Source organism: Aotus nancymaae, unplaced genomic scaffold (assembly GCF_030222135.1).
Source record: "Aotus nancymaae isolate 86718 unplaced genomic scaffold, 86718_ANA_hifiasm-v0.15.2.pri h1tg000200l, whole genome shotgun sequence".
Taxonomy (NCBI): Eukaryota; Metazoa; Chordata; class Mammalia; order Primates; family Aotidae; genus Aotus; species Aotus nancymaae.
Window position 1 is genome coordinate 350,611 of NW_026988615.1, and position 14,294 is coordinate 364,904.

Here is a 14,294-nt window from a genome sequence, read left to right on the forward strand (position 1 = left end):
ACTTGAATCCAGGAGGTGGAGGTTGCAGTGAGCTGAGATTGTGCCATTGAACTCCAGCCTGGCAACAGAGCGAGACTCCATCTCACACACACACACACAAAAAGTAAAAGAAAAAGAAAAAACAAAAAGGACAACTTTCCATGTTTGCAAAGTAATACAATGCAATCCAGATGGGTTCACTGAGACTAACAGTAGTCAATAAAATACTTGATTAATAGCATAAGAGTTGCCTCTGGGTACTGGTGCTCTGATTTCATAATATCTACATTTTAGAAAAAATCTAGTTCATGTGAAAGCATGGAAATGCTTTAGGCACTAAGGCAGCAGTGCCTGTAATAGGACCAGTAAGGCAATTGCCATGTCCGAACATGTCCATACTCTGTGATTCATTATGGTTATGTTCCAAAGGGTTAGAGATCTAGGTAGCACTGAAACTCAATCAGCAGAAACTCCCCAATAACCAGAAACTCTAATTTTTTGTCTGTTTGATTTTTTTAGATGTGGGTCTCACTGTCACCCAGACTAGAGTGCAGTGACTCACTGCAGCCTCAAATTCCAGGCAATCCTCCAGGCTCCAGGCAATCCTCCTGCCTTGGCCTCTCAAACTGCTAGGATTACAGCTTTGAGCCACTGCATCCAGCCATGAAACTCTGATTAAAATAGTAGGCCAGGCACAGTGTCTCATGCTTGTAATCCTAACACCTAGGGAGACCAAGGCAGGAGGATTGCTTGGACCCAGGAGTTCAAGACCAGCCTGGGCAACATCACAGGACCCTGTCTCTACAAAAAATTAAAATTAGCTGGGCGTGGTGGCACTCACCTTCAGTCTTAGCTACTCATGAGGCTAAGCTAGGAGGATGGTTTGAGCACAGGAGAGCGAGACTGCAGTGAGCTGTGAAATTTAAGACGTAGCTGATTTAGAGAATACATGGGTATTCTGGGTGACAGAGTGAGGCCTTGTCTTAAATAAAATAATTGTAGTAGTGCCCACAAGAATCACCTGCAGAACCCAAAGATCTTAGACTTTGAATGTTCACCCTGACTGTTCCCTTTACCTAGAATGCCCACTGATCTTAGATCAGTCTAACTCCCACCTCTCCATTTGACTACCCCTGTTCATCCTTCAAAACCCAGGTAAGATTTTCTCCTCAGCCAGGAGCCCTCTTTGAGGATAATTCACATCTTCACTTCTCCTATAAGCTCCCATAGCATCTTTCAAATTTCTGTGTAGTTAACACATTACATGGCATATTTTGTTTGCCTTTCCCTCTGCCCAGAATGTAAGCGTCTCAGTCTATTCATGCACCTAGTAAAGTGCAATTACCATAGTAGGCAGCTCAACAAATGTACATTTAGAAAAACATTTCATCTCTCTCCGCTGCATGCCTCCAAGATGACAAAGAAAAGAAGGAACAAGGGTCATGTCAAAAAGGGCCGAGGTCATGTTCAGCCTATTCACTACATGAACTGTGCCCTATGCATGCCCAAAGACAAGGCCATTAAGACATTCAAACATAGTGGAGGTCACAGCAGTCAGGGACATTTCTGAAGCGAGCATCCTTGATGCTTATGTACTTCCCAAGCTCTTTGTGAAGCTACATTACTGTGTGAGTTGTGCGATTCACAGCAACATAGTCAGGAATTGATCTTGTGAAGCCCGCAGGGACCGAACACCCTCACCCCGATTTAGACCTGCAGGTGCTGCCCCATGACTCCCAACAAAACCCATGTAAGGAGCTGAGTCCTTAAAAGACTGAAGGCAACTATTCTCTGGAGAAAAATAAAATGGAAATTGTACTTAAAAAAAGAAAAGAAATGTTATTCAGTCTTGAAAAGTAGTGAATTGGCCAGGCACAGTGGCTCACACCTGTAATCCCAGCAATTTGGGAGGCTGAGGCAGGTGGATCACCTGAGGTCAGGAGTTCAAAACCAGCCTGATCAACATGGTGAAACCCCATCTCTACTAAAAATATAAAAAATTAACTGGGTGCAGTGGTGCCCACCTGTAATCCCAGCTCCTCAAGGAGGCTGAGGCAGGAGAATTGCTTGAACCAGGGAGGCGGATGTTGCTGTGAGCCGAGATCATGCCACTGCACTCTGGCCTGGGCAACAGAGCAAGACTTCATCTCAAATAATAATAATTAAAAAAGAATGAATGATGCCTTTCTTTTTATGCTCAGAAAAATTTCAGAATGAAAACAATCACCTTTATTTTCATTTTCAGCATGGGTTCTTGCTGTGTGACTGTGAAAATGACTGACAGAGATTACAACCAGGCACTGACTACTCTTTACTTGTCTTTCTCTTCCAGGTTCCGGACGGCACATTCCTAATTCCCTCTTGACCACAAAAAGTGAGAATCCAGCCTCAAATCTGCAACTCTTGTGTCTAAGAAAACAATTGTTTTAAAATTTCCATTTAACAGAAATACAGATGCAGAGCCATATAATCATTGGTCTTTGATCACTCAGCAAATCACAGAACAAGAAACAAATTCTAGAGGGGATGACAGGGAAGTTCTTGACACTATAGCCCAGCAACCTCACCACGAAGCTGGAACCCTTTCTTACACTAATCGCCAATAAGTGACAGATTTTTACTTTTTTTCTTTCTTTTTTTTTTTTTTTTTGAGACAAAGTTTCACTCCTGTTGCCCAGGCTTGAGTGCAATGACACGATCTTGGTTCACTGCAACCTCCACCTCCCATGATCAAATGATTCTCCTGCCTCAGCCTCCCCAGTAGCTAGGATTACAGGCATTTTTCACCATACCTGGCTAATTTTATATTTTTAGTAGAGATGGGGTTTCTCCATGTTGGTCAGGCTGGTCTCAAACTCCTGACCTCAGGTGATCTGTCCACCTCAGACTCTCAAAGTTCTGGAATTACAGACACAAGCCACCATGCCTGGCCTAGATTTTTACTTTTTAGTTCAATCTTTTTTATTTATTTATTTATTTGTTTGTTTGTTCGTTTGTTTGTTTTGAGACGGAATTTTGCTCTTGTTACCCAGTCTGGAGTGCAATGGCATGATCTCGGCTCACTGCAACCTCCGCCTCCTGGGTTCACGCAATTCTCCTGCCTCAGCCTCCTGAGTAGCTGGGATTACAGGCACATGCCACCATGGCCAGCTAATTTTTTGTATTAGTAGAGACGGGGTTTCACCATGTTGACCAGGATGGTCTCTATCTCTTGACCTCGTGATCCACCCACCTTGGCCTCCCAAAGTGTAATATTTAAATTTTATGGTCATGTCAGTGTTTGGAAAATGTGTTACATTTTCTATTTTAGGCTTCCATTATATCTCTTGTCTACATCAAAGAGAAGTAGCTAAACTACTTGGTTCTGTGTCAATTTTTATCTTTTGCAATAATTTCATATTCTATACCTCACACTCTATCTCACTTTGACTTTTTCAATATATAATACATTTTTATTATGTTACGATCAATCAGGCCATGCACTGTGGCTCATGCCTGTAATCCCAGCACTTTGGGAGGCCAAGGTGGGTAGATCACCTGAGGTCAAGCTGGAGTTTGAGACCAGCCTGGCCAATATGGCGAAACCACGTCTCTACTGAAAATAAAAAAGTTAGCCGGGCGTGCTGGTGAGTGCCTGTAGTTCCAGCTACTCAGGAGGATAAAGCAAGAGAATCACTTAAGTCCAGGAGGTGGAGGTTGCAGTGAGCCAAGATCACACCACTGCACTCTAATCTGGGCAACAGAGCCAGACTGCATCTCAAAAAAAAAAAAAAAGCAGTCAATGATATAACACTAAAAATGCTTTTTATGGAATACTGTTGCTAAACCTTCATTACACTGGTTGTTAAACTCAAAAAGGATCAATAAAACACAGGTTGTTTTTGGACTTGATAGCTGCTGTTTTAAAGGGTCATTTTATTTTATCTTATTTTATTTTAAGACAGGGTCTTGCTCTGTTGCCCAGGCTAGAGTGCAGTGGCACTATCATAGGTCACTGCAACCTTGAACTCCTGGGCTCAAGTGATCCTCCCACCTCAGCCTCCTGAGTAGCTGGAACTACAGCACATGCCACCATGCCTAGTTAATTTTTAATTTGTTTGTAGAGATGAGGTCTTGCTATGTTGCTCAGGCTGGTCTTGAACTCTTTGCCTTGAGTGATCCTCCTGCCTCCATGTTTTAAATAATACTGAATTTTAAAATGGAAAAAATAATTTTTCCGTATGTGGTCACATTTCAGCATTTAGCAGCTCTGAAAAGAATTTAAGAAAAGGTACCAGTTGGCTGGAAGGCTAAGCCAGACAAATTCTGTTTCTGCTAGGCACAGCTAGTGCTTTCTTCAGTCCCATTAAGGAATGTGAAAAGTCATAATACTAAATCTAAAAAAAGAAAAAAAGGTGTCAAATTCAAATTGTTTTATTTCCTAGTATTTTTTTCTTTTTCTTTTTTTTTTGAGATGGAGTTTTACTCTTGTCACCCAGGTTGGAATGCAATGACATGATCTGGGTTCACTGCAACCTCTGCCTCCTAGGTTCAAGTGAGTCTCCTGCCTCAGTCTCCCTAGTAGCTGAGATTACAGGTGTCCGCCACCATGCCCAACTAATTTTTGCATTTTCTTTTTTTTTTTTTTTTTTTTTTGAGACGGAGTTTCGCTCTTGATACCCAGGCTGGAGCGCAATGGCGCGATCTCGGCTCACCGCAATCTCCGCCTCCTGGGTTCAGGCAATTCTCCTGCCTCAGCCTCCTGAGTAGCTGGGATTACAGGCACGCGCCACCGTGCCCAGCTAATTTTTTGTATTAGTAGAGACGGGGTTTCACCATGTTGACCAGGATGGTCTCGATCTCTTGACCTCGTGATCCACCCGCCTCGGCCTCCCAAACTGCTGGGATTACAGGAGTGAGCCACCACTCCTAGTCTATTTCCTAAGTATTTTAATTACATATTGCTACTTAATAAAGTACCCCAACTTCATGGCTTAGAACATAACCATCTTATTTGCTCACAATTTAGCAGGTCAGCAATTTGGTCTGTGTTCAGCTGGGTGGTTCTTTTCTGGTCTCCCCTGTGGTCATTCATATAACTACTGGAGTCATCTGGCATGGTGCTGGAGCTGGATGGTTTTGGATAGCCTCACGCATCTGGAATTAGTGTTATCTGTAGTTGGGGCATCTCTTTCCATACAATCTCTCATTCTCCTGGAGCATAGCTCAGGCTTCTCACATGGTAGTCTCAGGATTTCAAAAGGGTGAGAACTCAGAAAGTCACTTCCATAGCATTCTGTTGGTCAAAACAAAGTACAAGGGCAGCCCAAATTCAAGAGAATGAAGAAACAGTCTCTACCTTTTTCTTTCTTTTCTTTTTTTGAGACAGAGTCTTGCTCTGTTGCCAGGTGCCAGACTGGGGTGCAGTGACCGATCTCAGCTCACTGCAACCTCCGCCTCCCAGGTTCAAGCAATTCTCCTGCCTCAGTCTCCAGAGTAGCTGGGACTACAGGTGTGTGCCACCATGCCCAGCTAATTTTTGTATATTTTAGTAGAGATGGGGTTTCACCATGTTGGCCAAGATGATCTTGATACCTTGACCTCATGATCTGCCTGCCTTGGCCTCCCAAAGTGCTGGGATTACAGGCATGAGCCACCACACCCAGCCCAGTCTCTATCTTTTGATAGGAAGAGATGTAAAGCCACACTTCTTAAAAAATTCTTTTAAATAAGAAAAAATTGTTTTTGAAGTAGAGACAGGGTCTTGCTATATTGCCTAGGCTGGTCTCAAGTTCCTGGGCTCAAGTGATCCTCCCACCTTGGCCTCCCAAAGTGTTGTAACTACAGGCCTGAGCCACCATGCCCAGCCTAAAGTTACATTTAACAGGAGTGTATACAAAAGGGTGGGAAGAATTTATGATTATTTATTTTCAATCTACTACATTAACAATGGCTCAAAATTCAGAAACAATACATAGAATGATTGATCAATTTGATTACACTGAGATTTAAAAAAATCTTATACTACAAAAATACCATAAGTAAAAAGTAAAATGATAAATCACAAACTTGGAAGAATATTTGTAATTTATATCAGAGATAAAAGTTTAATGTCCTTAGCATATAAACAGCTTCTAAAAAATGGAAGGAAGGACAGACACAATACAGGAAAATGCACTAGAGATATAAAAAGACAGTTTGCAGAAAAAGAAATGCATATGGTCCTTAACATTTAAAAAAAAAAAAAAAGTTCAGGCCAGGCATGGTAGCTCATACCTGTAATCCCAGTGCTGTGGGAGGCTGAGGTGGGAGGATCTCTTGAGGCCAGGAGTTCGAGACCAGCCTAGGGAACATAGTGACACCCTGTAGCTACAAAAGAGTATATTAAAAAAATTTTTAAATCACACCTGTAATCCCAGCACTTTGAGAGGCCAAGGCAGGTAGATCATGAAGTCGAAAGATTGAGACCATCCTGGCCATCATAGTGAAACCCTGTCTCCACTAAACTTTCAAATAAATTAGCTGGCTGTAGTGGTACACACTTGTAGTCCCACCTACTTGGGAGACTGAGCCAGGAGAATCACTTGAACCCAGGAGGTTACAGTGAGCCGAGATCATACCACTGCACTCTAGCCTGGCAACAGAGTCAGACTCCATCTCAAAAAAAAAAAAAAAAATTAATGTCCAACATCTCTATTTTTTTCTGTTTTTTTTTGAAACAAGGACTCACTCTGTCACTCACACTGGAATGCAGTGATATGATCATGACTCACTGCAGCCTTGAACTCCCAGGCTTAAGCAACCCTCCCATCTCAGCCTCCTGAGTAGCTGGGACTACAGGTGCACACCATCGTGCCCTGTTAATATTTCATATTTTTTGTAGAGACATGGTTTCATCACGTTTCCCAGACTGGGCTCCAACTCCTGGGCTCAAGTGATCTGCCAACCTCAGCCATCTCAGAGTTCTGGGATTATAGCCATGAGCCACTGGGCCCAGCCCAAGCTCACTCTTAATAAGGGAAATACAAATTTAAACTCCACTGAGATATTTTTTCATCTATCACTTGAGCAAAAACCCAAATGTTAGGGAACTCACATACATTGCTGTTTCTGCACGTAAAACAGGAAGCAGGCACTCAAACGTTGTTGTTTTGGGGATGTAAAATGGTAGCCCTCCTATGAAAGGACTTTTGTAATAGCAGCAAAATTACATATGTATTTGACCTAGTAATCCCTCTTTCAGAAATCTATCCCAATGATACAGTAGCAAAAATATATATGCATGAAATTATTCACTGCAGCACTATTTGTAATAGCAAATACTAGAAACCAGCCAAATGTCCATCAACAGGGGACTGGTTGAATAAACTATCCATGGTACCTACACAATGTAGTTCTATGCAACCATGAAAAGCAATGAGAAATATTACTATCTACAATTTAATCTCCAGGCATATAGTTGAATGAAAAAAGCAAGGTAGAAAAATGTATGTGTATAGTATACTACTGCTTATCTAAGAAAAAAAAATAACAATATATATGTAATATATATAGGTTATGTATATATAGGTTACATATTATACATATAAAGGGTGGGAAGAATTTGTGACTAAATTCTTATATATATATATATATATATATATATATATATATATATAAGCTCTGTCTATATGTATAGCTAAGAAAGAAGGATTTAGGCTTATCTCTCTTTTCATTTTTTATTTGTATAAGCCACATATATATATATGCTATATATAACATACATATAGCATATATAAAGAAAAAGTGGAAAGAATGATAAGCCAGAATGAATCCATATTGGGAAGTGGAAGAAATAGATGGAAGGAATATAGAGAAAGGGTATCACCATGTAACAACTCCTAATAAAATAATGAATCAATGGCTTCTATCATCACGAAGAGAAAAGCACCAAATATTATACACCTCCTGATGGATGTATGAACATGTCCTACGAATAATTCCTACCAAGGCCAGGCACAGTGGCTCACACCTGTAATCCCAGCACTTTGAGAGGCTGAGGTGGGAGGATCACTTGAGACCAGGAGTTCAAGATCAGCCTGGGCAACATAGACTTTTTCCCTACAAAAAATTTTAAAAATTAGTGTGTGCCTGTAGTCCCAGCCACCTGGGAGGTTGAGGTTGGAGGATTGCTTCAGCCCAGGAGTCGGAGGCTGCAGTGAGCTTTGATAGTGCCACTGCACTCTGGCCTGGGCAACAGAGCAAGACTGTGTTTCTACAACAAATAAATAAATAGCAATTTGATCAAACCTCTAGATCTAAATACCAATTTATAGGCAGTATCGGGGAGAGGAACATGTTAAACAGAACAACACATGTGGTTGCAAGAAGCAAAGTCCAGACTGAAAAATTCTACAAATCAAATGAGTCAGTTTATTAAAACCATCAATTGCAAAGAAAAGTAGAAGAGAGATGGAGGAGCAACCTATAGAAAAAGAGACTTAAAGATGTATTTACCATTTGTGGACTTTTTTTTTTTTGGAGTCTGGCTCTGTTGCCCAGGCTGGAGTGCAATGGCATGATTTCAGCTTACTGCAATTACCACCTCCTGGATTCAAGCAATTCTCCCTCCTCAGGCTCTCAAGTAGCTGGGATTATAGGCACCCACCATCATGCCAGGCTAATTTTTGTATTTTTGTAGAGACAGGGTTTCTCTATGTTGGCCAGGCTGGTCTTGAACTCCTGACCTCAGGTGATCTGCCTGCCTCAGCTTCCCAAAGGGCTGAGATTACAGGCGTGAGCCACAGCACCCGGCTGCCCACTTGTGGACTTTAATTGGATTCTGACTTAAGAAACAAACTGAAGGGAGAGAGAAATCCTTTATGAAGCACTTGAGGAAAATTTGATCATTGACTAGATAATTAATAATGGTAAACAATTGTTATTAATATTTTACAGACATATATCCAGTATCATAGATTTGACTTCATAACCTTACTCATACGTCTTGGATTAGTGTTAGCTGTAGGTGGGCGCTCAGTTGTGGTGATTGAAGGTAATGGATAGGAATATGAATACAAGATTTGCCATTAGTTGATAATTGGTAAATCTGGATGTAGTGCACATGAGGATTCATTATACTATTCTCTCTACTTGTGTTTGAAACTTTCTATAATAAAACATTAAAATAAAACAGTAGAAGATTTTTTTAAGATAAGGAAACTTTTTTTTTAACACTCCTAGTAAACTCTATAAAATACCTAGAGTTGTGGTGATTCATCCTGTAATTACAAGAGGAACAAAGCCAAAACATTCTTTTTTTTATTGAGACAGGGTCTTGCTCTGTCTCCTAGGCTGGAGTGCAGTGGCATGAACATGACTCGCTGCAGCCTCGACTTCCTGGGCTCAAGTGATCTTCCTGCCTCAGCCTTCCATGTGGCTGGGACCACAGGCATTCACCACACTTGGCTAATTTTTTAAAATTTTTTTGTAGAGACGGGGTTCTCACTTTGTTGTCCAGGCTGGTCTCAAACTCCTGGCTTCAAGTGATCCTCCCACCTTGACCTCTCAAAGTGCTGCAAATACAGGTGTGGGCCACAGTGCCTGGCCCAAAACATTCTTGATAGAGCATGACAACAGGTACTACCAGGGTCTTGATGACTGAGCCATGGAATAAGCCAACCTTGGATATCTAGTTATATAATAACTATCCATCCAGTTATATAATTAACAATCTCTGTTGTTTAATCCCTTTTGAGTATGTTTCTGTTATTTATAGTAGAAAATGGAGGAAAATGCATTTGTATGCATGTGCAAGGTCTCATTGCCCTCTAGCTGAAGAGTGATACAACTCCAGAATCCTATTAGAGCCTGCTTCCTAGAATCACATGCAGTACCAATGATCTAAAGTGATGTTCCCTAGAAACAGGGATTCTTCTGCAAGTCATTTATGAGAGGAGTGCTCCCAGGAGAATGGAGGCAGGGAAGCAGAAAAGAACAGGGGGAAGAGCTAAGCAGGGAAGTCATCTCAGCTGCAGACCAGCTTCGATCTGCCCCTTGGAGTGGGCTGAAGCATGAGCTGTACAGTTGTACTGCAGCGTCGGCGCCCCTTTTCTATGGCAGTCAGTTCTTGGTTGTGAACTGCCTATGGTGAGGGTGGGGTGTGGAGTGTAACATTTACAGCAGCTGGGGATAAATTTACTCAGTTAAGGGGCCCGATTAATGGGATCTAGGCAGAGCATCAGCAGTGTCCGCTACAATTTCCCAACTTACTCCGTAGCCGAAACCTTACATGACCGTGCATGATCTAGCCCACCCCGCCTGCCTACTCCCTTTCTCTCTGAGACCATCTCTGGGTACTCTCCCTCTTTTTCACTCCACTTTAGCCACACTGGCCACCTCACAATTCCTCAAATTCCCGGCATATTCCTGTTTCAGATCCTTTGCCCTTTTCTGTTCCCTTACCTGGCCGATCCCCAATAACTCCGACCATGAGATGGTCCCTTATATATCTTTTGGGTCTCTATGCAAAAGACACCTTCCTAGTAAGGTCTCTTTTGGCCATCCTATCTAAAATTACAACTTCCACCTCGAGCTAACACTTACAATCCTTTTATTTTCATTACTTTTATCCTTAGCACTTGTCAGTATCTAACATACTATATCATTTTCTCATTTGTCTTATTACCCGGTTCCACTCTAGAATATAAACTGGGGAGCACTTAAAACAATACCTATTATGTTGTAAGTGCTCAGCTAATACTTGCTGAACATGTGAATGAATGAATGAATGAATGATTCCTGGCACAAAGTGTTAATCTTCAATAAATATTGAACTGAACTGAACCAAAAGGATCTCCACGTCCCCTATGTAAGTACTATAGATAGGAGAGGGTACACATATTGTTATATGCAGGCTTCTCCATAGATTATATGCTCTTTCTTCAATAATATTATGAAAGCTTAAATTTCTTTATGTGATGTTATGTAAGTGTATGTTAATATATATTATTTGTACATGTAAATATTAGTGAAAAAAGTAGAAACACCAAAGCTTTTCTAATTTTATTTGACTTAAACTGTATTTTAGATCTACATAGTATACAATAAAGTAAGCTGAAGGCATAGCAAAATTAAAGTGAATACAGGTTGTGTGGATAGCTGAATTTCTCTAATAAAAAATATAAATTCAAAGATGACTGTGATAAAAGAAAGATGTCTAGAAAAAAAAACCCAAAGGTGAAACTATTGAAGCTCTTTACTGCAATGCCATATTCTGATCTCAGACAGTAAACTAGTAATAAGAAATGGACAGTCTCAAGTCTCTGAATCCTAAAATCTGTCAGGGGATGCCAAAAATCTTCAAGACAAATTAACGTTTTCTAGAAAATGTCTTTTTTTTTTTTTTTAAACTAAGTGTACTAAAAACGCAAAAGCACTTATCAGGCACTCTATGGCATTTGTTGCTGAAATGTCTACTAGCAGATTAGCCTTGAGCTGAAGCAGCCTCGGCTGCTTCCTCCTGTAAATCATCTCCAGCAGAGGACTCTGACTCAGCTGGAGAATTTTCTTCTTCTAGTTCAGCATATTCATCAGAGCTTCGGTTCTCTGATGTATCTTTATCATCATCGATGGTGACGGCTTCATCCAGAGCTGCATTTGTAACCTCGGGGGTTGCTTCAGGGTTGACTTCTGCGGTTTTCCCTGCCGCCGCTGCATCTGTGACCTCTAGCCCAGTTTCAGCGCTGACTGCTGTGGTCTCCGGAGCAGCCTCCACGTGACCTGGACAGGCAGATGTTTCTTTTATGACTACAGCTGTACCACTTGGACTTTCTTCAGCATCCACCACCTCAGCTTCCACTACAAGTACTTCTGGGGCTTCTGAACTTGCTTTCTCAGTTTCTGCAACATTCTCCTTTTCACCTTTAAGAATTAGTCATTAAGCAAGGTATTAATTAAAGATAATGGGAAGGCAATGAAACACAGCAGTCATTTAAACACATAAGACAGATATACATGCACTGATGTGTAATAGTCTTCAAGGTAGACTCTCAAGTGAAATAGCAAAGAAGAACAACATATATAGTATGCTACTATTGTGCTAGGACAAAGTGGTGGGGGAGCGGAAAGGGGTAAGTTGTGTGCCTAGATAATTGCATTTGCAAAAACTCTCCAGGAGGATTCAAAGAAACTGGTTTTATTGGTTGCCTCTTGGAGGGAAAATGGGGGATCTGCTTTTCTGTAAACACTTTGAACTTAAAAACAAAACTTGAATATATTACTTAGCCAAATATGAAGAATACCAAAATAAGTAGTGACCCTATTCATTTTCCATGAGTTAGCATGGAAGAGTAGCCAAGTTCCTAGCTGATAACTCAGAAATCACTAATCCTCTCTCAACCTCATTTTTGTCGTCTGTAAAATAGGGATATTGATAATATCTATTGCACAGGGCTATTTTAAAGATTAATTAAAATATTGTATATGAAAAGGGGATTAATATAAAAAGTTCTATGCAAATGCTTATTTTATTAGTATTATAAACAACTACATGATTATATTCAACGATATGTATTGATGACATTCTGTTTTTTATTATTGTCATGACAGGTTAAAACTGGTTCATAAGCAGCTAATATCTCTGAGTAGTGATCATAGTAATTGATAATAATAGCATGGAAAAAAAGGATGGTTTAAAGCAAGAAGTGGCTAGGCATAGTGGTTTATGCCTGTAATCCCAGCACTTTGGGTGGTTGAGGCAGGAGGGGATCATATGAGGCCAGGAGTTCAAGACCAGCATGGGCAACATAGTGAGACCCTGTCTCTGCAAAAATTAAAAAATAAACTTGCTGGGTGTAGTGGTGCATGCTTGCAGTTTAGCTGCTGAAATGGGAGGATTCCTGGAGTCCAGGATTTCAAGGCTGCAGTAGGCTATGATTGCACGACTGCACTCCAGCCTGGTTGACAGAGAGAGAGCCCATAGCGGGAAAGGGGAAGGGAAGGGGGAAGGGAAGGAAGGACAAGAGAAAGGGAGGAAGGGAGACGGGGAGGAAGGGAGAAAGGGAGGAAAAGAGGGAGGGAGGGAGGAAGGGAGGAGGGAAGGTAGAGAAGGAAGGAAAGAAGAAAAAGAAATGTAGGAAGGAAAGAAAGGCTGAAAAGATAAAGTTTCTGTTCCCATGGTCACTATTTGATCAACTGAAGGACTCGATATATACACACCTGATTCTATTATGTCATATGTACCTTATTTGCACAAAGGCACAAAAGTGGTCTTAGCCCAAACTGAAAGATAAATTAGTTTTATTATTATTTTTAAATAATGAGGAAAATGAAAGATCAACCTGCTGAGAGAGACAGATACTAAAATTATGCCTGCATGAGTGAATGTCTGAGTAGGGGGAAATAATATTACCACACAAAGGAGTCAAAAGTCACTGGTCAGCAATATGAATGTAAAATGTTCATTTGTCAAATGCACTCAACCAAAAGGTATAAGAATATTCTTTAGGTTTCAGTTGAGCTTTTCCTTTCTAAATGAACTTATACCCAGAGTCATTTTGGATGAAGCTAGAAAAGAGGCCAAAAGCAAATAGTGTTCATTGCTAGACTAAGTAGATGGAAATTAGTGCCTCAAAAAATAAATAAAAATAAAAAATTCATAAATTCATTTACCTTGAAATGGACATATCTCCGCTTTTGTTTTTTCTTTCAAATTTGTTATCTGTTCCGTGTGTTTAGCTTGGTCTGATGTGATTGTCTTGTAAGCCTGAAAGTAAATGTATGCTTAGGTTTATTTCTTGAGCTTTAAGATTCATCATGCCACATCCAAAGGTACACTCAATGCTCTGTGTAATCATCATTAGAAGTTTAAACCATAATCCCAATGTAGCAAAGAAGAGAAATCAATGCATACCACTTACTCTTTTACTTCCCTTTTGGAAACATTGTTATTAAATAGAATGCTTTAAAAAGGAAGAAGTGTGAGAGGAGCCTAAGAAGAGAAAAGCTCCCTATTGAGTACCATATTGACTACCTGGGTGACAAAATGATCTCTACATCAAACCCCCATGACACACAATTTACTTATTAACAAACCTGCACATGTACCCCTTAACATAAAATAATTTTTTTAAAAAAGAGAAGGAAATAGATGCTCTGTCTTAGCTAAAGATAACTAACAACAAGGAAGAAAAAAATAAATTATGCTACAACCAGAATATCCTGACAGGCATTTACAAATATTCTCTAGCATTTATCCTAGAGAAATGGAAATCTAGGTTCACATAAACACCTGTACACAAATGTTCATGGTACCTTTATTTGTAATAGTCAAAAACAGAAATCAGTCCAGGTGTGGT

The 14,294-nt window shown here is 40.4% G+C and overlaps 1 protein-coding gene across 1 annotated transcript in view; it reads right to left on the bottom strand.

The window, feature by feature from the left end:
* Nucleotides 1-10,987: 10,987 nt before the first annotated feature.
* The window catches only part of LOC105733681 (protein MGARP-like), a 57,249-nt gene continuing 53,942 nt past the window's right edge, over nt 10,988-14,294 (bottom strand). Inside the window, exons 8-9 of the mRNA XM_064371862.1 lie at nt 13,609-13,702; nt 10,988-11,859 (exon numbers count right to left, since the gene is read on the bottom strand). Of these exons, the coding sequence (XP_064227932.1) occupies nt 11,423-11,859; nt 13,609-13,702 (531 nt within the window). The 3' untranslated portion in view covers nt 10,988-11,422. The remainder of the gene's footprint in view (nt 11,860-13,608; nt 13,703-14,294) is intronic.